The sequence below is a fragment of the Cavia porcellus genome, unplaced genomic scaffold, assembly GCF_034190915.1.
Source record: "Cavia porcellus strain 051 isolate PalLab524CR breed Dunkin Hartley unplaced genomic scaffold, mCavPor4.1 scaffold_5, whole genome shotgun sequence".
NCBI lineage: Eukaryota > Metazoa > Chordata > Mammalia > Rodentia > Caviidae > Cavia > Cavia porcellus.
In genome coordinates, this window is record NW_026947488.1 from 59,445,010 (window position 1) to 59,468,977 (window position 23,968).

At 35.6% G+C, this 23,968-nt stretch overlaps 1 protein-coding gene across 2 annotated transcripts in view; it reads right to left on the minus strand.

The window, feature by feature from the left end:
* Ryk (receptor like tyrosine kinase) overlaps window positions 1-23,968 on the minus strand; it is a 92,858-nt gene that overhangs the window by 20,585 nt on the left and 48,305 nt on the right. Inside the window, exons 6-10 of one of the 2 annotated variants that reach the window (XM_063249027.1) lie at window positions 21,416-21,560; window positions 13,920-14,020; window positions 10,815-10,940; window positions 8,120-8,206; window positions 2,904-2,973 (exon numbers count right to left, since the gene is read on the minus strand). In XM_063249027.1, coding sequence (XP_063105097.1) covers window positions 2,904-2,973; window positions 8,120-8,206; window positions 10,815-10,940; window positions 13,920-14,020; window positions 21,416-21,560 — 529 coding nt within the window. Of the gene's footprint in view, window positions 1-2,903; window positions 2,974-8,119; window positions 8,207-10,814; window positions 10,949-13,918; window positions 14,021-21,415; window positions 21,561-23,968 lie in introns of both variants that reach the window. The other variant, XM_063249026.1, reaches the window with a different exon arrangement.

Genomic DNA, 23,968 nt, shown 5'->3' on the forward strand with positions numbered 1-23,968 from the left:
AGTTTCATTAAAATGTTTCAGCACACAAATATCTACTCTCTATTCTGCCCACCTCCCTCACAAAGAACTGCCAGACATTCAGCAAACGATTGCCCATCAGTAGGATCTCTGGCAAATAGAAATGTCAACCTAAATAAACAGCTTAGAGAACTTTGATATGAGGTACTTCTGAGGTAATTAAAAGACTGGTTTATTTTATTTTTATAGGTATTTTAACCCATGATAAAAATTATCCTCACAAATTCCAATGGAAAAAGAAGGAAAGATTGCCCAGTTTAAATCTCAAATTAGGTGACATTTTGTTTTGAGTGCTGAGTTTGTTTGATCAACTCCTTAACATAATCTCTGAGGATTTTCATTTCATTTTCATTCTTTGTGTCTGAGTACAAAATGGGTAGCCAAGTAATTAGAATGAAAAAACACACACAGCTATGAAGAGTCTACAGCAGTGATGGCTAATCTTTTAGAGCATTCACTAACAGCCCACTGTAACACAAGTGCATTGGTTCACCATCATTAGTCTATAAACATCAGGGGTCTTTTATTCTACTGAAGTATGTGTTAGACATGGGTCTACTTAAAAGAAAGTAGTAACAATTACCTTCTGCATTTGACAGCGTGTTTTATAACTTAAGAGTCCCAGTACACTTCATTGTCACGTTGAGCAATTAATCATGACCAAGCTTGCCAGCTTGCCAGCTTGCCAGCTTGTCTTAGGAGCCTTTCCTCACTTACTCAAGGTCCAGTACCAAACATTCCCAATTCAGTCATTCCACTCCACACCCTCTTCACCTTGGTAGGATGCTGGAAAGCCTTACATCCCACATTAGAGAATACTGCAGATGCTTGCTCTACTTCTTAGAAAAATCCTAGCTTTGCCTATATTTATCCCTGCTACACACATCTGTACTAATATGGTGCAACCCTTTAATAGGGGCAAAAACTACTGGCCAGTGCCAATTAGTATGATATCCTAATATGAAGTATTTTGCATGCTTCCCCTAAGAGTCAGCATAACAGTACACAAAGTTCTCCCAACACTGCCAAAAGGACATTTTCAACTGATTATTTTCCATTTCTTGTCAGAAGCTTAAGGGAAACAAAATGCAGTTTTTAGAAACTATAGCCTGAGTCATGGTACGTCCACCTATTCTTCTGCATATCATGGGTTCTTTTCTTAGTCTGAATTAGGCCAATGGAAGGCAATATTCCTGAATTGTGTGACTTTAGCCCTTCAAAAGAACATCTTTACTGTTCCCTAATATTGCGTGTTTGATGTCTTTCAAATGTCCTTTCCTTTTTAAAAATTTTCAAGGAAACTAAAAAGCCCGAGAATGTGTTCATCACATTAGTCAATGTCTAAAGTGTACAATAAACATACTGATACATCTGTCACAGAATTTGTAGCTAGGAAAACTTTCTGTTCTTCCTTAACAACTTCATTTTTTTCTCTTTTGCTACTGAAATTTACCAGTTTTTAACGTTCCTGCACCTTTGGTTCATCAGATGCTAAGAGTCAATTGTCTCCTTACTGTTGGTTTTTCTTTCCTAGGACCATGGTGCCAAAGAAAACAGCTTCATTTTTAATTAGCAATTTATCCGAATGTAACTGCTATCCTTTAGGCCCTCAAAAGTCAAAATATAAATAAAGTTCAAAAATACAGATCCATGTTTTCATTTTACTTTTGTTTTATTTAGTTTGTTTGTTTTTGTGGTGGTGGTGTTTCATGAATTGAATTCAGGAATTCATGCTTGCCAGGTAGGAGATGCACTGCTGAACTGAATCCTCAGCCCTTGTTTCACTTTTTAGCACAGCCTAAGTAAGTGCCAAAAGTACAGGGAAATTAAAATATATGATGCTTTCTCATGCATCACTTTGGATCTGTGTTAGGTTTTTTTGAAGTCTGTGACTATCTTTCTCCAAAAAGATTTATGATTTCATTTTTTTAAACATTTTATCAAATTTTCTATCAGCATATACATTAAGCTGACTCAATATAATATATATTAAATCTTGGCTTGACATTAATACTATAGCACATTACTATACTTAAGCATCTCTTGGTTCTAAAGGTAGCCTTCATTATAGTTTTGTGCTCAGAAGTAATAGGATGCTTAAAAAAGCTCTTCAAATAGAACTAGAACTACATGTTATTTTTAAAATCATACTATGATCTAATGCTCATATATAAGGGATTGAATAAAATATTGCATAACTATTAAATGACCTATTATAGCCCCTCTCCCTTTTTGGCGAGTGTAACTATGTAGCCTTCTTAAATTGGACAAGAATTCACAGTTAGAGACAATAAAAAGCTAGAAATCCTGTTTTGTTAAATTAAGCATGTTAATTTGTTAAAGATAATAAGAGTATGATTGTACAGGAAAATGTCCTTTTTTCAAAAGATGCGTGCTGGAAATATACTCAGTATTGAGACGTCTAACCCACCATAAAATATTTCCACAAAGATGGACAGATACATGCACATAAACAAAAAGCAAATATGGCAAAATGTTAACTGTCACATCATCTAAGAGGTGGGCTTACTGGTATTTATTACCCTTCTTGTCTTTGGTGATCTATACATTCAAAAATTTCATAACAAATGTTTTTTTAGTGTATGTATATTACCCACCTGCTTAAAAAAAAAAAAAAGAAGTGAAAAGATAAAAGGTGCAAATACTTTCTGGGGAGCTTTGGTGTGATTATCCAGATGCAATCTCACAAACTTGTTCTCTATTTTCTTCTTTGCCTTTTCTTTGTAAAGCACACATTTTATATCAGAAAAAAATTACGTTATTCCAAAAAGCCTTTAATTCAGAACTTATTGCAGTGCTCTTTAAATAAAAATGCAGCATGAATGTCCCAGACTGACTCTAGAATGCTGGCATTCTACTCTCACCTGTGGTGAAGACCCCGCAGCTTACAGCTTTCTGTCAGCATCATGGTCACCTGGATCTCGGAGGCATGATCTGTGTCCAGAAAAGAAATGGTCTGAATGGCCACACCGTATCAACTTAGCAAATGATTACTATCTTGGGTTACAAGGTAAATTGTCATTACAAATTACAAGTAAATCTAAATAGATTCAGCCTAAACTATTACAGTAGTAACAGTCAAAACTAAATAGCTCAACCTGCACAGAAATTTTCATATATATACTAGAAATTCAAAAACGTAGAAAAAGTAGTAGTAGATTGGAAAGACATGTACAGCATGTAAGTTACATAAACGGCTAATTTCCTTTTTTCCTCTTTAAAAAGCCCAGCACTCATGTACAATCCCAGCACTTGGAGGGCTCAAGAAGGAGAACTGCCATGAGTTTGAGGCCAGCCTGGAGATTATACAGTGAGTTCAAGGCCAGCCTGTACTACATAATGGGACCCTGTCTCAAAAAAACAAAAGAAAGAAAAGAAACAGGCAGAGGATACAAATATTTTGCTGAGAAAAGAAAAAATAAGTAACGAACAAAATTACAAAATGATTCTCAGCCTTACTCTTAAGTAAAGAAATGCAAATTAAAGTAGCAGATGCACAAGGATTCACCAACAGCACCCTAAGTAGGGAAGCAACATGTAACAAATCTTTAAAATGCATGTATACTCTGCATCATCATCAATCCCACTGGAATACTCAAAACAACTAAAGTGACACCCACAGAACCTAACTACACTGGCACATTGGAATATTCTGCAATTCCTTTTAAAAACTGAGATAGGTATGGGCTCAGTTTCTGGTTCAGTGGTAGGGCTTGCTTAATGTAACCAAGGTCCTGGGTTTGATCCTCAGCATGGTAAAACAAAAAAGAAAAAAAAAAAAAGACAAGCTTACATGTACTATTTGAAGGATCTTTTAAAAAGATACAAATTTGATATTTTCCTATACTTGTGGAATAGTAAGAAATTGTTTAAGATGGTTACTTTTATTGACAGAAGAATTTACATATTGTACCTTTCCATTTATATTTTCTAAGCTTACAAACATATGACTATAAAAAATGACAAGTTCTGATTGAAGAATGTGGTACTTTTTATTGTTTTCTTCTTAACTCTCTATGGTTAAACACAAACACAGCTAATATAGAATCAGAAAATATATTAGCTAAAAGTATAATTTTGTTATTTCATTTAATTTTTAGTTTCTAAATTCATGGGTTTTGGCCCAAAGTAGCAAAACAGAACTAAAATTGAACTTTATGTTAATGTTTCTGAAACAAAAACTATATAACTATAGTTACCAATATCCTTAGTATCACTATACTCAAGTATCTGTTACAACTTTAAAAAGTCTTCATTTTTTTTTTGTTTTTTGTCTTTTTCATTTTTATTGGTACCAGGGATCGAACTCACGACCGCACACTTGCAAGGCAGGCGCTTATGCCACTGAGCTAAATCCCCAGCCCCAAAAAAGTCTTCCTTTTATAAGGACCACTATCTTAATAGTGCAGAATTTCTTACTCTCTGAAAAACCATTTGCATTAAGCGAGTAGTGTATTCCACTATAAAACTGAAAATGAATTTTCAATTTTGAAAAATAGCTTTTAATATTGAACACAAACTTGAGTGCAATGTATCCTTAAAAACTTTTAAAGAAACCAATAACTAATATTTATGTCAACAGTAAATATAATAACTATAATTGTGAAAAAACAATTCAAAAGATTGGCAAAAGCAAGATCCACACATTCAGGCCCATCTAGTTAAATGATGAACCAACAACAATAAAACTCCACTCTAGTAAGCTCAGGCACCGGGACTGTCACACTCCTCTTCAGTTAAAATTGTCAAGGATAAGAAGTCTCAAATTTCATCTGCCTCCAAATCCATTGGAAACTGACTCATCTCCTTCTTTCGCCTATAACTTGTTTTCTGTACACCCTCTGAAGACAGCTTTTCTTATGTAAGACTTGTAGAAATATAAAATGGGTAGCCTGAAGCCATGAATTTGAACCACTGTTTAGGAAAAGAAGTCTCACAGTTGCCACCACTGTCTGCTGGAATAAACTATAGTTGTCTAAAAATTGCTTAAAATTTGGGATCCTTGGGGCTGGTGATTTAGCTCAGCGGCATAAGCACCTGCCTTGCAAGCAAGCGGTGGTGAGTTCGATCCCCGGTACCGATAAAAATGAAAAAGACAAAAAAAAGAAAAAAATTGGGATCCTTTTTCAAGTGGCAAACTGTGTCTGTGATGGTCTGCATAAATTATATTTAATAAAATTATGGTCAGTACTATTGGGAACAGGGAAGATCTTCTGACCACTGAAAACTAGCAACAGTTGCCAAGTTCTACCAGTTCGGAATTTACCTTCTCAACTAGTAACGAGATCCAAGTACAACAAAAGGTTCATTTCAGGGTATGTTATTTTATACATATTTTTTTCAAGTTTAATTTTGATAAGAATGTTTACTAAGCAAGACTCAACTGAACTGATCTAAAAAATGTTTCAAGTATGAAAAAATTAATTATGTCTATTAAGAAAAACTGATTTTCCTGGTTTTCTTTCCCAGCCTAGTTTTAGTCTTTTAATTTTAAATAGTAAAAGTCCATCCTTAACATCCAAAAGGTTACTATAAAATAATTTACAGTAAAAAATTACAAAGAAGCACAAAATAATAAAGAAAAAGCCTTACTTCCGAAATTGCAAAAATTTACAAACTATTAAAGAAAATAAAAATTTAAAGCCAATAACCTCAAAATGATTCATGGAATTCATGGAATTTGTTTCATGGAATTCATTTTCATAATACTTATGTAGGAGTCAGGTTTCCAATTTCAATCTCTGGAAATTTATACTGAAATATCTGTTAAACCTGAACAAAATTTTAAAATTTTTCAAAAGCAAATCTCCAATTTCCTGCTTATGCATAAAAACAAAAATCAAGGCTTTTTAGAGACTATCTTTTCTATTTTACAAAGAACTTCTAATCATGCAAGTAGGAAAGCATACATATTTGTGAAGGAACTCGTCAGTGCTCGTAGCTTCAATTTAAAAAAAAAATAACATTCCAAAAGAACAAATCTCAGACACAATCATATGTAGTTATCTTTAACAGTTCCAAGCCAGGGCTCTGGTGCACTTCCTCTCTATCCCCATGCAAACAGTGACCAAATGCTGGCTAAGGACTTACTGTGCTTTCTGTTATTTCCGTCAGCTCAGAAAGAACATTAGAATTATAACAGTAAGGCAGAGAAACAGCCAAGAAACTATAACTCAAGTACACAAGGAAGGAGAAACTTTATCTTGTAAAAAGAATTCCAGCATCCACATTGTATTTTCTTATCATTTCTATTTCCTTTTCTTCCCCTTCCAGTATTAAATCAGCCCAATTCTGTATGGAAACCTCTTTTGTTAATTCAAGATTCATACATAATATATTAGAAATAGCTCAGTTCAAAGCCATCCACAGTATATTTAATTAATCCTAGAAGAAATATTAGAATCAAGGGCAAAGGTTTCTTTAAAAAATAGGAAAACAAAAGGCAGCTGTTTATGCTTCAAATTTTACATTTACAAAAGGAAAATATGTAAACTGGCCTTCAAAACTAGTTGGAAAGCTTACTGCTTTGGGTGCTGTCAAGGGTAGGTGAATAAAACAAATATTGAATGATATAAGTTAAATCATTTGTTTACAAAGATAAAGACTGTGTGGTGGGAGTGTGTTTTTGTAGAAGCCTAAAATAAGGAATCTGCTAAACTATTGGCAATTAAATTCCAAAGTTTTTTTTTTACTGGTACAATCTAACATTTTAGAAACAACAAACACAAACCTTTCATACTTTTCAAATAGTTCTTTAAGTAAATTTAGAAACACAATTCTTACTAACTTTATAAATCTCTTAAAATTGTCACCTACTACTTATAAAATTGACTTTAATTTTTCCTGTCTTTTAAGTACTAATTTGGTTTTCAGAAATTGGTATCTTGTCATCTCAAGCTGTATCAGACACTGAGAGACATTAAGCATCCTATATTATCACATTTTTCTTACTCTTGAAATGAGCAAATAAAAAGAATTAACTAACGGGATATAGCTCAGTGGTAGCACTTGCCTGGTATGAATGAGGACATAGGTTTAATTCCTACAAGCACGAAAAATAAAAAATTAAGAATTATTTAAGCCTTCCAGTATCAGTTGTAAGTAACTAAAAATTTTTAAGAGTGTCACTAATTTATCCATAGTAGGGAAAAATCCATACACAAATAACACAATAGTATTTTGATAGGGAATCTCTAGTTGAGTAATTTATATGTCAAATAAAAAATCAGGCATCGTATTACAAAAAAGAATGCAAAAGTTTAGGTGAAAGCAGGTATTCTAATCATGAAAATACAGATGAGGATTTTTTAGCAAACAATCTGGCAAACTCTATTAAAAATTTAAATGTCTATATAGTTTGGGTCAGCAATTCCAACTATGTTCCAACTAATCCTGCAAAGTATAACAAAGAATATACACATACATGTACGTTTTGTGGAACATCATACTGTGTATGAGAGAAAAGAGCAGAGAAAGAATGAAAGGTAGCAGTGCTTATCTACTTAAGGTACTCTGGATTTGAGGGTCATTTTAATTTACTGTAATATTGTGAGGGAAAAACAACTGGTAATATCTTCTAAGGGGGGAAAAGATGGTATCAAAGATTTGTGTTTTTTTGTTGTTGTTGCTGTTTTATTATTATTTTGTTTGTTTTTGTTGTAGGGTCATACTACTAGTTTAGGCTGGCCTTGAATTCCTGACAGTCTTCCTGCCTCAGTTACCTGAGTCTTGGGATTACAGGTATGTGCCACTATGCCCAGGCTCCAGAGTTTTAATTACAGCATATGCCCAGGCTCCAGTTCTTTTAATTAGAGCAACAATGAAGTCAAGTGGATCCAATTTAATTGCAAGTTAAGATAATAACTAGTAATTATTTAATATCTTAATTTATAAAGCCTTTTATTTTTTATACCCAATGAGGACAATCCAAATCTCTTCAAAAGTTACCCTCATCCAAGCTAATGCAAATGAATTAATTTATAAGGTCCAGAACACATTGAGAAACTGTGACACAATTTTACTGGTATGAGCCAACACTAGGGAAGTATTACAGAAATAGTATAAGGAGAAAAAACCCTACCTTTTACTGTTTTCACAAATGTATGTTTTTCTTTATTCGGATCTTTTTCATCCACTAAAATCCCATGGAAAATACGCCCAAAAGTACCTAAAAGGAAAATAATAATTAATGAGATAATAATACAATAGCCTTCATAACATTACAGTACAAAACATTCTGACACAGTAAAACTTAAAACACAAGAGTATATGTGATTAACAACATCAGTCTAGCCCTAGAGAACAATGACATGAACTGTTAATATTTAATAACTGTTAGAAGTGTTTATAACTATGAAATTTCTTACCTTTCTTTTAGAAACATCATATCTAAACAAAGTATATGAGAAATTTTTCTCAATTATCCTCAGTAAACCAATAACACAGAAACACTGGAACTCCAAAGTCATTTAAATTTCTAAAATTAGACTCAGAGTACTGATGAGAAAAACGGATTCTCCTCTACTGATGCAAAGCTAACTTGCACAATAGCCTTGAGGGTACAAGCCTTAGATGGAGACATCCTGCTTTACAATCTTTCTTAAAAGGTCTCACAAGTTGCTTGGTTTCAGGTGACTGGTAAAATGTGTTCCTAAAAGCTCTTAAAAAGAGGAGAAGCCAGGGATTTAGCTCAGCTGCATAAGTGCCTGCTTGGCAATCGCAAGGTCATGAGTTTGATCCCCAGCACCAAAAAAAAAAAAAAGTAAAAAGGGGAGAAGCTATGACCTTTCTTACAGGCAAAAAATAATTAAATAAATGAACTACACTGGGCAACTGAGGAAAACTCTCTCAATGAAAAAGGATTCAGGATGTATCTCTGCAAAGGCCACAGGTTCAATTCTTAGCAACACAAAACAAAACCTATGAAAACCCATCCAGATTTTATTTGCAATTTTTTAATTGCTTAAAAAAAACCTTCTTAATGACACAATCATTAAAAAATTAATCTTGTGCCACTCTTTCTCACAAGATAATTCTAACTTTCCTTGCTTCACAAATTTAAAAAAAAAAAAAAAAAAGCCTGCAATGGTTCCACTCTGCTGCAGATACCACACACACAAAGGAGGCTTATTTTAATGTCTGCCACATCCAACGCTGAAGCTATGGTGCCCATCTATCAAGTCTCACTGTGACAGAGCAACATGGATGCTAGAGCAAGAAAAGCTTTGAATAATCTTAAAACAATCCACATGGCGCTGAGTAAACATCTTCAAACACTCTAGTCCTTCCAGGGTCAGAGCTGACACCCTGACCGAGCAGTGGCCTACTCTTTTAAGAAGTTCTTCCCTTCAAATTGCTTTGAGTCAGTTTCTCCAAACTCTTACAGAAGCACTGCAAAAGCTCCTGTCCTGCCTGTCTCCTCTTCCCTGTACCTCATCCTATTCAAAACATCCCCAAACATGAACTTACACGTGCATGCTTAAAAAACTATTATGGAGGTGGGAACATACACTGAAGTACACTCAGTGTCTAAGTTACTTCACCGTGTCACAGGAATTCATCACCCTACCAGCAATGTGGACAACACCTTGTTCTTCCCAACCCTGTCAGCCTATACCTATCTCTTTTAAATCCTCCCAATCTGATAGATGAAAAGTGGCACGTAACTACTTGATTTGTACTTATCAGATGCCCATGAACCTTGATACTTTTTAAGGAGTTAATTAGCCATGTTTTCTTTTCTGAAATAAGCAGAGTTTAAAAGTAAACTATTATAGCTCCAATAAAGCAAAAAAAAAAAAAAAAAAAAAAAACGGTTTCTGAATTTCCTCTTTTCCTCAAATTATATGGCAAAAAATTTTATTATCCTATTTAAAGACCAAAAGAAACTGCAAACATATTCAACCATAATCTCTCATTTCTTTTACTTTTTTAGGAAATGTTATTTGGTTTATTTACTCTTTTCAGACTGCATACAGATCCAAAAATTACTTACACTTAGAAAACAGAAGTGGCAGTTCAGTGAAAACTAGACACCCCCCCCAAATCTGCTTCCATTAATGACAGTTTGCCACTGGGGAGGGTTTCAATCCCTCATTTAGCTATGATTGGCTTGCAACATCCCTAACAACAGATGACTACAGAGTAACTGGTAAGAACCCAAAACATTCTAACTTGAATTGTAACAGGAGTAACAATAAAAGTAATGCTTTATTTAACGTGAAGAACTCAATTCAGAATTTCAACATTAATTTCTGTCCCTATTTTTGAGCATCTCCCTAATCAATACCTTAAAACTAAAAGCAAGGACCAGAAAGAGGGCAAGGAAAAGCTATTATTATCTATCAAATACTATTATGTGTTAACTCATGTAATGTACATCATTTTATCTAATCTTCATAACTTGTCTAAGAATTAAGAAGACTGTACAATATAGTGTACATTTATAGAAGAAGAAGAAACTAGAAATCTAAGGCATTAAACTATTTCTCTAAGGTCAGACAGGTAATAAATCCTAAAACTAGAACTTGAGTCTAACCTCAAAGGCCCATTTTAAGTTTTTCCGCCTGAAAAACTTAAAATATTTCAAAGAGCACGTGTATGTAGTGATCATTATAAATAAGAACAAAACAGAAAATACACCTTAAAGTTATCCAACACATACATATGCTTTACTGTACTTGAAAATCAATCAAAGCTGTATAAGACATGAAAATCTAAAGAAAAGAAAAATGAAGATCATTCTTTTAAAAAACTGATTTTGAGACAATAATTACCTTCTTGGAGAACATCTTTTAGTGTTATCCTCTCCCTGGATATTGCTATATCTTTCACCTTGGCTTTGGCTTCCAAGAGAGTGACACTTCTCAGGTCATTCTTCTCTATCCGCAAGGTAGGATAACCTGAGGAGCCAACAAAGCCAAACCAAGCAATATAAATACCCTTATTATGGTACTGAGGTCAACCAGTCCAGCCAGAACTTTAAAATCTTGAAAGGAAGCAGGCATATATATGAACCAGAGAGCTACTTATAAAGGACATTAAATCGTAAATGTTTTGTTATCTACCACAATACTACCCACAAATGTTAAAATACACAATTGTTACAATGCTAAAAATACTACTACTGCCATCACTTTGAATGCTTCTCAAATGAAACAAGTCTTGATTCACACAATAAATTAATCTCTCCAGGGTAGTTTTTCTCTTGAAAGATGTTTTAACATAGTCATGACAAAAAAATTTACAAATGAAGAGATGTTTGAAAACACCTTTTTTACCAGTCATTATCCAGATAATACTCCAGTATAGCAATAGTCACACCATTGTGAAATTAAAATTTAACTTCCTTTAATTTCTATTTATTCTTAATACAATGATAGCAAAAATAAAATACACAGCCTCAAATTACAGTTTTCAATCCAAGAGAAAGTGTTAGAATAAAATATCCAGGCTAGCAAACAGAAATTGGAATGGCATCTCTAATGATTAGCTTTGGTAGGTTGCATAAGAAAAATGCCTAAAGAACTAATGCACCTAAGCAATGGCTGCCAGAGGCCTGGAGCAAAGGGGAAAAGAACACTCCATGATATGTACATCCCAGCCTAGGGTACAAAACATCCAGCTACCTTGCTTTTGGTAATGCTATGATTTGTCGGTAGACTTGGATGACGTGATTCTTCAATAGTAAAGTTCCCCATATCCCTTATTCTTAAGGTTTTAATCACTCATAATCTTTCCTGAATGAAGTATTTTGTTAGACACTGAAAAGATGATTTGCTAATTCTACCATTTCTTCTGCATTTAGGAGGTGGAAATCGCCCATAAAAAAACATTGCCCCCCATCAATCAGCATTGTCTGCTTACGCTGAAACATAGTTTGTGTGACCAGTTGTTAGAATGAGGTGTTACTGAAGCTTTAGTTGTCTCTTGTAATGAGCAATTTTTTTAAAGAAAGTATTACAAATTTATATTTATACAAATTTATAAAATACTTCACATCTATTATAGTCACTATTCTTTTATAGTCACTATTCTTTTATAGTCACTATTCTTTTATAGTCACTATTCTCTTTAATAGTTCCATCTTTGGCCAGTAAGAGCTTATGTCTTTAGTAGCTTGTCCAAGACCAGGAATCAGCCATTTGTCCAAAGAATTCTTGCTCTTCTGAAGGGGAAACAGTACAGAGAACTACAATGGCACACTGGGTCAGGACAGACACTACTCACTTTATTTTATTAAGAGTAAATATCAGCGGGCTGGGGATTTAGCTCAGTGGCATAAGCGCCTGCCTTGCAAGCAGGCAGTTGTGAGTTCGATCCCCGGTACTGATAAAAAGGAAAAAGACCAAAAAAAAAAAGAATAAATATCAGCTTGAAGAAGACAGTTAATTGCCTGTAAGCTTCTAACTAATAAATGGTACCTCTGAATTGAGCCATAACCTTTGGCTCTCTGGCCCATTCTTTATCTTGATGATTATGCTGTTTGATATTTGTGAGTAACTGACTTCCTCATTATGTGCAAATTAATGAATGTTTCACTCCATAGTGTATGCATGTATCATAACATCACTGTTACGGCTTGCCTAGATGTTCCCCCAAAGCCTCATGTGGTCATAGGTGGGAATTTTCAGAGGTGGCTGGATCTACATTGCATAATGCTGGGATTAAATGTGTGATAGAGGATATATGATTACCAAATTAGTCTACTGGTTGGTTTGGTATAGTTCTGGGTGTGGACAGGAAAGCCCACCCTAAGTGGCCCACCCTGGATAGACTATATAGGACATGGCTGGGTATGGTGGTGTACACCTGTAATCCCAGCACTTGGGAGGCTGAGGCAGGAGGGTCACTGTGAGTTCAAGGCCAACCGGGGCTACAAAGTGAGTTCAAACCAGCCCGAACTGCACAGTGAAACTCTGTCTCAAAAAGACCAAAATAAGTAATTTTTTAAAAACTGCATTTATCTGTCTGTCTATCTATCTATCTATCTATCTACCTACCTACCTACCTACCTACCTATCTATCTATATTTATGACAAAAGAAGGCTGGTGTCATTACTTCCTGCTTGGTACACTTCACTGCTGGCTGCCTTCTCCCTGTCCTGCTTTGGCATGAACTGCTTCTCCTGTGCCATGCCATCCTATGGAGCGTACTGACTACAAACTGAAACCTCTACAAAGTATAAGCCAAGATACACCTTTCTTTAACTTTAACTTTAGGTGTTAAATATTTCATCTCAGCAATGAGACAAATAAAGACAATTGTATATAATGTATACAAAAATTAGTCAACCACCAATCTACAGAAAAGAATTACTTCCCACAAACATCTATATATTGAAGTATGTAAAAATTTTCATCAAAACCCTGTTCAATGAAAGGAAATTAGGTCCATGTTCTCAATTTTCCAATGGCAGCTGGCATCCTAGCATGATTATAGCTTAGTCGTAGAATACCTCCATGCATGAGGCCCTAGGTTGAATACCAAGCACACAAATGAAAACAGGGTAAAATTTTTACATGGCCCATCAGACCACCAAATAATTCATTCACTAAACCCCAAACTCTCTGTGTTTATGTAGCTGAACAGCTTATTGTATAGAACTACTTGAAAACTCAGAATTAACTTCATAATGCTTTAATATAATTATGGATATCTCAAGGAAAAACCAATCCTAGTCAATTAAACTTTACAATTAATATTTCTAATTTTAGAATATTTCATTCACTGCTCTAATAAAAAGCAAAAATTCTAACTTGTACAAGTTAGATATCACACACAAACACGGTACATATGTTCCACAAGTACACTAAACACGAAGGGCCACTGACCCGCCACAGGAAACTGGTAACCACGTTAGAATTAAATTAACTCTTACTGGTGATGGGAGTTGCATTGTTGGGTGTGTCAGCCCTCAGGTACTGAGTCGTCTGGGTGGATGGCTGAGACAGCCCTTGGGAACTACTGCTGGCACTTATGCTGCAAATAATTTTTAAGAGAGAAGTGTTTGATAAGTTGATTTCAATGAGAAATTTATTTTCCCTACATATAAAATGCACACAACATTGTAACCTGCTGAAAATCCTGATTGAAGATTGTAACTATACAAGGGTCTCTATACCACAGTGTTCCACACTGAAACTTCAGTCTCCCTCATTGTGTAGATTTCCATTATTTTTCCTTTCAAATACACCAGGCCAGTTCATTTTACCAAATTCAGCCAGAAATGCAGGTGCTAGTCCTCAGACAGTAGGCCTGAATCTCACTAAAAGAAATGGTAGGGAACTATGGATCACCTCTCAAGGAAAAAAACATACTACTCAACTAAACTGGTTTTTAGAAAAGTAGAAAGACAGGTCACTTTTAATAATGACTCCAAATCAAATGGTCAAAAGATGAGGGATCTCAAGCCAAATCAAATGACAATATGCTCAAATCTTGAGACGCATATCTGGCCATATATGTATTGTGCTTTTTAGTCACGTATAGTTTATTTTTTTCTTCTTTCCAAACCTTACTTTTTAAGAAATTATGGATGTTAACATATTACAGTGATATATGATACCCATGGTTAAAGCATCCCAATTCGTAATAACTAAATCTTGGAATCAGCCTGTATGTCCATCAGCAGATAAATAGTAAAGAAAATGTGTCATTTACAAACAATGGAGTATACTCTGCAGTAAAAAGATAAATTTGCATTATTTGTTGATCCATGGATGTACCTTGAAACCATAGTATTGTGAGATAACATGTAAGTTTAAGTATCACATGGTTTCTCTTATATGAGAAACCCAAAATATAAAGAGCAAAATAAAAAACGGATAATAGAAAATAAAGACATAGATCTTTCACAAATGGGAAAGAAATCGAGAGATGGAAAGAGGAGGAAAGGAAGGCAGAAGAAACAGATGAAAAAATTCAGGTGTGTTATGTACATTTACCAACTCTCCACGAGAATGTGATTATGTACTGGAAATATGTACTAATGAAAACTAAAAATTGAAGAAAATTATGAATGTTCTCAGAAATCTCTAGTTCTTGAAACCATATTCTCTAAATAGACTAGGAGATTTAGAAGATGGTAGATTCAAATAATTACTACTCCTGTATTTGAGTCTACTACAAATAAATGCTTCCCAAACATATTCTGTCTTTTCAGTGGATAACAAATTGTCCAAGGTCTTCATTAGGCATACTCCTGTCTCAATGACTTAGTCCTTGTGATTTTTGCAGTAGTGGAAAAGCAAAGCATAGAAATTTAGCATGAAGAATAAAACCAGAGGTTGGAGCCTGTATTCCCAGCACTCTGGGAAACTGAGACAAGACTGCAAGTTTGAGCCTACTAACTTAGTAAGAACGTCTCAAAATAAAAAACTTAAAGCAAAAGCTGGGGATGTAGTTCAGTACAAAACCCCTGGGTTCAGAACCCAGTTTCAAAACCGAAAGTCAGATGGCAGAATAGGTCTTTCATACGTCTCTTAGCTACAGCATCAATACAGCCTAGAGGCTCTAACTTTCCTAAGTATGCAAAATCTTTTAATTGACCACACTCCACAAAATGGCTATAGTTTCAAAATCTGATTTTAAAAATACATGACAAAGGCATCTATGTAATCTGCAACATTCCTATATGAATCTATATTTTATCAATTTCAGGAGTCCACACATCTGAAAAATGTAAATATATAACATCTATGGCAGTGAGCACTTAAGCCTTCATGTAGTCTTTTTATCATTAATAATACAATCTATTATTTGCAATTATGATCAAAACACTTTTGCAGAAGTCACAATAAAAATTAAGACACAAATATCTCTCCAGTAAGTATCTGGTGCACACCTATACAAAAACCATTCTGCTCGGCTATGTATCTGAAGCCTACCTGTCTAATGAAATGCACAATACAGCTTCCCATAAAAGTGCCTATAACTTCAGGTTATCTAGCTCCTGTGACACTTTAGTAAGCGCTGTTTCCTTAGCAACCTTGCGGAAGATACTTTGCAACACTGAGAATATCACAAAGAGAATCACCTGATGAGTTTTAGAGGAACTTTAAAAGGTAGCAGTCCAGATTTGATCTGAGTGTACATATATAGTAGGCATGGGGCAATGCATTACTGTGACAGAAAGTGTAAATCTTGAAATTATGACTGCCAGCACAAGTATTACCTGTGTATGATCCTAGGCAAATTATTCCAACCCTCTAGGGCCTCAAATTTCTCATGCACAGGAGTGTAATACTAAACTCTGGTAAGACTGCTAAGAAGATCATATGAAACATAAGTATTCAGCATAGTACCCAATCCTCAGACATACACTTAGAAATTACTACTATTTTCATTATGATTACGCATCTTCAATCCTTATAATGATACTGACCTACAGAGGGTAAATCTTCCAGGCCTGAGAACTACTCAAGGATCAGACTAGCAAGCAAAGTTGTTAAAAGTCCAGGATTCACGGACAGGAGGGAGAGGAGCATTTTATCATCCTCAAAGTGGGAGGAAATAAAGGACTTCAGGTGATTTACCCATAAAATGGAATTAAGAAAACCTACCACAGGCTATTTTTATGAGGCTCAAATTTATGGTGTATGAAAGCATAACAATATTATCTGCAACCAACATCACTGATGGCTGAATAAATGTAGACCCCATGTCCCCCACCAACGGAACGGTAGGTGGCACTCTTGTGCCACCTGAGGAGTATTCAGAACGTGGTGAGCAGTCAGAAGAGTTACTGGTATATCTATGTCAATTTCATTAGACAGATACCAAGTGAAGAGAGAGGAGAAAATCAGTAATAAGCAAAGCACTATGCTAAGTATACAGAAAAATTTCTTTAGAAACCAAGATTACTGTTATAAAACAAGCAAGGAGCAGTGGGGAGAACCTACCCAGTATCTATTAAAACCCATTCTTTCATAAGATACATCATGGGAAATAGAAATGAGTATAAAATGTATATTTGCTAACAGTTACTAGTTTAAGACCAGCCTAAGTAAGTTTGGTCTTCACAAGCAAATAAGATTACTTATGGAGCTTTATCTTGCTTTAGAATCAAGCTACCATTTTAGGCAAGGATCATGATGTTCTTTCAAAATGCTAAATTACAGTTTGTATTTTTTTTGTGTAATTCAATTATTTGCTCATTCATTCAAAAAATACAAAGTTTCTATTCCATTTCACATACTATGTTGGGTGCTGGAGATAAGAGCAGTGAGCACAACAAAGTTTCATATTGTACATTCCAGTTGGGATTCCTAAAAGACTATAAACTCTAATTTAGTGCATGGTGATAGACAGAAGTCTAGTTTTAATTTGCAGCATGGGGAAACCAGCTTTCCCAGCACCATTTATTAAAGAGGTTCTCTTTCTTCCAGTGAAGGTGTTTGGCCCCTTTGACAAAGATAAGATGGCTGAGTGTGTTTGGAGTGGTTTCTGCATCTTCTAGTCTGTTCCACTGATGCTCGGGTCTGATTTTTTGCCAGTATTATGCTGTTTTTGTTTTTTTCATTTTTATCGGTACCAGGGATCGAACTCATGACTGCTTTCTTGCAAGGCAGGCGCTTATGCCGCTGAGCTAAATCCCCAGCCCCTATTATGCTGTTTTTAATCACAGTAGCTTTGTAGTATAACCTCAAGTCAGGGATTATGATGCCCCTTACCTTGCCTGTGTTTCCAAGAACTGTTTATCCTATCCTCGGTCTCTTCTGGTTCCAAATGAATTTTAGGAATGTTTTCTCCAATTCTGTGAGATATGTTAATAGTATTTCGATTGGGATTGTATTAAATCTATATAACAATTTTGGAAGTATGACTATTTTCACTATGCTGGTTTTTCCTACCCATGAGCAAAAGGTATCATTCTATTTTCTGATGGCCTCTTCAAACTCCCTTTTCAGAGTACTGTAATTTTCAATGTAAACATCTTTACTTCCTTTGTTAAGATTGATTCCTAAGTAATTCACTTTTTTCGCTGCTACCGTGAAAGGTGTGGTTTCTCCAGTTTCTCTCTCAGTGAGTTTGTTGTCTGTAAGTTATTTCTAAGTAAATGGATGCACTTTGAGACCATACTCTTAAGTGAAACAAACCAGACATACATGTGTAAATATTGTATTGTCTCCCTGGTGTGAGAAACTGAAAGAGTAAATAAAGACCAAATTATACAATAGATATTGTAAAATAGGAAGAAATTTTTCAAAAAGAAAGAGGAACTAGGCAGGGGGAGGAAGGAAAAAAGTGAGGAAAAAAATGGTAAAAGAAGATAAAATGGCAACAATGTTTTTAAATAAGAAGAGAAAGGCTGAAGAGAGGGGAGGAATGGGGGGGGGGTCAAGCTATATCATATATAAGTACAAACTCCCTATAATGGGTATGAGTAGTATGTGTACCTAAAATGTACCAATAAAATTAGTTAAAATTTCATTTAAAATAAAAAATAAAAGACATCGAATTTAGAAAAAAAACCAACTGTAATCCTAGAGGGCAGGAAAAGTGTCTATTTGTTTATTCAACCCTGCCAGCACTTAGCCAGTGTGGCAACACAAGTCCCAAGTGGGTCAAACTGAGCCCCAGTGAGAGCTCAGAAAACAAGGAATTAATCAGTACAAGAGAAAACCATACTTCTATGGAAGAAAAAAACAAATTAGACATGAGTTACTAATATGTGCTGAAAAAGGCAAAGAATTACTGGTATAAAAAAAGGTTTTTGTTTCCCTATGGTCATTCTTTACTCAACAGTCACTGAGCACCTTTCTGTATGTGAGGTTCCATTAAACCTCAAAGAGCTGTTGTGAAGAATAATGGAGTTAGCTGGCGTGGTAGTATGCGCCTATAATCCCAGCACGCTGGAGGCTGAGGCAGGAGGATTCTTATGAGTATGAGGCCAGCCTGGGCTATAAAGTGAGCTCAAGGTCAGCCTGAACTGCATAGCAAGACCCTGTCACAAAAAGACCAAAAAAAAAAAGAATAATGGAGTTAATGACTGTAAGGCACATGGGACAGAGCCTGGTGCTTCATGCAATCTCAATTGTAGGTTACTATAGTACAACTATCACAACAATGCAGCCCTCTGGCTCTGGCCTGGTCCTAATAGTGCAACCCTGAAAAAGTCAATCTCTTTAGGTCTGTTTCTTCATCTTTAAAATAAGAAAGGTGAGTGGCCCTCATGCACATGAAGAAGCAACAGCTATCTCTTCAATGCTATCAGATTACTGGATGGGAAATTTTTGGTTACTACCATTAGCTTGCTTGGTACATAATAAGTAACTGCTAGTAGGATAGCAAAGAGATAAAGAAGCAATCATGACTAGCACAGTATAACTTCCTGAGAAGTACCTGCTAATAATGGTACTTACTAAATGTAGGTCTGCATTCTAAGAGCTTACAGTATCACTAAAACCTCAAAACATTAATGAAGTGTGTTCCTCTGCATTACAAATGGGGTATTTGGGACAGAGAGAAGCTACATTACTTGCTCGATCTTAGCCATAAAGCGAGTAGGAACAGCTAGACTTCAAACAGAAATGTATATAGCTCCAGAGGTTATGCTTTATTCACTAGGCTGTGCATGAAAAGCAACAATATGAGCTCTTTTTACTGAGGCAATATCTAGAAAACCTCTTGCCTGAAACCTAGAGAGAACTAAAATATCAATTCATGGATGGTGACTATTTCAGCAGGCAGAGGTATACAACCCACAGAATCTGAAAAAAAAAATCCCTGCACAACTACACACACACACACACATGCACGCACACACACACACAGCACTCAAGGAAAACGCAACTTTTTGGGGGTATCCAGACTTGATTCTAATGTTATCTTCTTCACTGACTCTTGTACCCTATTTGTATCCTTTCTCAAATTCCTACACTTATGTTTCTCCTACCTTTTTCCCCTCAATTGCTTCTCCTGTAAAATCTAAATGCCATTTCTTCCCCTGTAAAATCTAAATGTAACTTCAATACCACTCGGTACACAAAATATATTCTAAAACACATAACCAAAGTACTTCCCTTCACATTCTTTCTTTCTCTTCTCCCTCAAGTAAGGGGAGTTAACACAGAGTAATTAGAGAAAATATCTAGCCAGTTCTCTGGTTCTTATTTACACCACAAATATGTTTACCTACTGTGTGTATAAATGTGTAACTGTGGTAAGACTGCAGAGTGAAAAATGAATAAGAAATTCTTCTCCCTAGTTGGAAAGAACTTACATCACATCCTAGTAGGAGGTATATGACAAGTAGATGATAAATAACAAAAGGAAAAAGTATAATAATTGCCACCAAAAGAGAGGAGAGCAAAATGGGTAGTACAGAGAATGATCTGGAGTGTTGGAAATGCGAGGAAATCTGTGGACAAAATGAAAGCATGAAAAAAAGTCATGAAGGACAGGGTACAGGGTAAAAATAAGGAACAAGCAATCACTTGACTAAAGTATAGTAAGGATACAGTAAGAAGGGGTGGAAAAAGTTTAGACCCAAGTCATGAAGCTGGGACTGTCTTCCGTCAGCAACTGGGAATCAGAGGAAGGAAGAGAGAATTGTGGGTTGTAAAAACAAACATGTCTACCATTCTGCCTTTACTTCTGACTCAGTCCTGGCTATGATGCCCTCCTTCCTGACATCAATGACTCACGCAGGCTGGGACAAGCATCTTTGATATTCCCATACGCTAAAATACACATCATGATCATCTATCCAATACATAAACTCTTATAATTATGGGTTAGTATCAAAGATAAAATACTTGACACTGTGAAATATATCATTAACTTTTGTATTTCCAACACTTAAAGAGTTAACATCTAACCCAGTATATTTAAAAATGTCTGTGCATTAGACTCATCCAGGAAGCTTTAAGAAAAATACCAATGTCCAAATGAATTAAATAAGAACCTCAAGGAAGGTGGGACCTAAGCACCAGTATATTTCAAAGGTTCTTCAGGATAAAAACATGTAAGCACTCTGAGAATCAATGGTTAAAATCACACTGAGAGTCAATAGTTAAAAATCAGTGGCTAAAATCATTCAATAAATATTTCCTGGAAGGATGAGTGAGTAGATAGAGAATGATGGAGGGAGGGGAACCAAAAGAAAGAAATCAGATCAGTTTTAAAAGGCAGCCAGAGTCTGCAATATGGTCCCATCTCTGGGGATACAATGCACACTTCCTCAATAAGAAAGAAATAAGAATTTCTGACTTTACAACTTTAAAAGATTAAAAACTAAAATCAGACAAAGACAGTGGTTGAGATACCTTATTTTTGCTTATTACCCTCCCACCTTCTCCTATAAAATGTGCTTGTATCTGAGCTCTCATATGCAAATAATTTATTTTGTCCCTTCCCAAAAATGTACAATACCTGTCATCCAGTTCAATCCTTTTCATACTATGAAGGTGCAAAACAGCTAATATTATTGCTACAAGAAATATTACTGCACAACAAACCCCTACACTGATATAAAATACACGCGTAGAAGTGGTTGGAGCTGCATGAACAGGATCATCTGAAATAAAAATGAAAAACACATTAAACTTCTTAAACAAATATAATTGATTGCTTTCTGATTTAAACAATGAGTATCCTGCTCTTTGTGAAAAAAATTTCTGCTTCATGTGTTTATTGTTCAATAAGATCAGTTACCAGTTGGTTGGTGATGTAAGTTCACATAATTTTTTGTTATTCTGGTTGCAGCTTAAAAAGGTTTTTGTCTTTTTGGAGACAGGGTCTCACTATGTAGCCCAGGTTGGCCTCAAAATTACAGCAATCCTCCTGCCTCAGGCTCCTAAGTACTGAGGTTAAAGACATGTGAACCATTCCTGGCTAAAAAGGTTTTAAATACAACTTTCCAGTGCATAAGCACGACAGCCTTCACAAGTGGCATACAAATTAAACCAGTGCAGGAAATACTCTACGGCAATGCTGTCCAACAGAATTTTCTGCAGAGATGGAAATTTTCTATAGTGAGCTGTCCAACATAGATAGCAACCACTGGTCACCTGTGGCTATATAGCATTGAAACAAAGCCTGCATGACAAAAGAACTGAGGCTTCAATTTTACTTCATTTTAATTAATTTAAAGTTAAAAGGCCACATACAGTTAGCAGTTGTCATTGTGGACAGCACAGAACTTTTCACAGTATAAGAAATTAGTTTGCTTTTAAAGTCTCTATTGATTAGATTAAATTATATTCAGCTTTATATTATTTTTAAAAGACAGAATGCTCATCAATAGAAAAAATAATCTAATGACAGACATACACACACTGTGGAGTAAACTGAGAAGAGACACACAGAGACGGATGTATCCACACAGGCAAGTTGAGTGGAAGGCACACAAACAAGCAGAGCTGATGTGACCACGACCAGACACCCATCTCAGTCTGATGATGAGTGCCCATGTCATAATTCTTGCTGAATAAAACCCAAGGAATCTGAAGTTATCTTAAACAGATGTGGAATTACTGCAAGGCTTTGTACAATATGAATGACACATAGGCACTTAAGAAATCAATTATACGCTGGATGAAGACTGCTCCGTAGGAGAGCAAGAGCAGAAGCATGGATGAGGAAATAAGTTAGACTATCAGGGCAGTCCAAGAAAGACAGCAGTAGCCTGGCCGAGACTGTCTCAGTGAAGATAAGAAGTAAATGAATTTAGAAGGAGCCCACAGAACTTGATAAATTGAACTAAAGAAGAAAGAAAGAGGAATTTACTTAAGAATTTACTTCAACAACAGTATCTATTTATAAAGAGAGAAAGAAGCAGGTGGAGGGGGTGAAAATCAAGAGTTTTGCTTTGTCTGAGTTAAATTTGGAGTACTTAGTATGTTCCATGTGGAGCTGTCAAACTGACACATAGACAAGTAGGAGTTTTTGAGCTAGCTCAAAACAAAAGATTAAAAATGATTACTTTTAAAGACAAAGAAATAAGAAAAACAAGAATGTTCTTAAAATTCTAAACTTTGGATCAAAAACAGAAAATCAGAACAGATGAAAACAAAAAGAATGGTTTCTTGGACAACCAGATGTGGTTATAGCCTGAACACGGGCACAACTCTCAGGAGTTGCTGTGTGTCACAGGAGGCTGCTCAGACATGCAGGGTGGGGCTGAGGCCCAAGGCCTGTGTAGCAGCTACACAAACAGCGCAAAGCACAGGACGCAGTTCTGCTGTGCACATCTGACCACATTCACCTTCCTCCACCTCATTTCCAGGCTTGCATATGCTATGTTCCCATTTTCCTTCTTTGACATTTCACTTTGTCACCACTTGATTTGCCCTTCAGGTCTAAAGTAAGACAACATTTCCCTCAGAAAGCTATTATTTCCTCAGCAGGAGTCACATGCTCTCTCCACCCCAAGTTCCAGATCCCTCTGGATTTGCCCTCTCGTAATGTGCCACAGGATGTTGCTACTGCTGCCTATACTCCCCTAAGAGTGCAGTGTGCTTGCTCACCACTGAATCCTCTGCCTCATTCAAATGACCAGTGGATCGCAGATTCCCAGCAAGTGCTGTATGGGCGGTTAAGTAAAAAAGAAGGAGCGAGTGAAGGGAGGAAGGAAGAAATGACTGAGACTAAGACTATGTAACACGGTGTATGGCTATTTGCAAGAATAAGCTGCTATCACACAAGAAATGGGAAAAGTCACCTGAACTTAAAATGAAGAAAAAGGGCCAGAGGTCCAGCACCATGGCACAAGGGCCTGCCTGGCAAGTGCAAAGTTCTGAGTTAGATTCTCGGCATCATAAATAAATAAATAAATAAATAAATGGAAAAAAGAAATTTAAAATTTGGAGGCAATGACATTTAAAAAATATTTTTCTTTTTTTTTTCAGAGATAAATCCAGATGAAATATTCTAATAAGAAGACATATTATTTATGAGAAAGTCCTACTTTGGAACATGCAGACA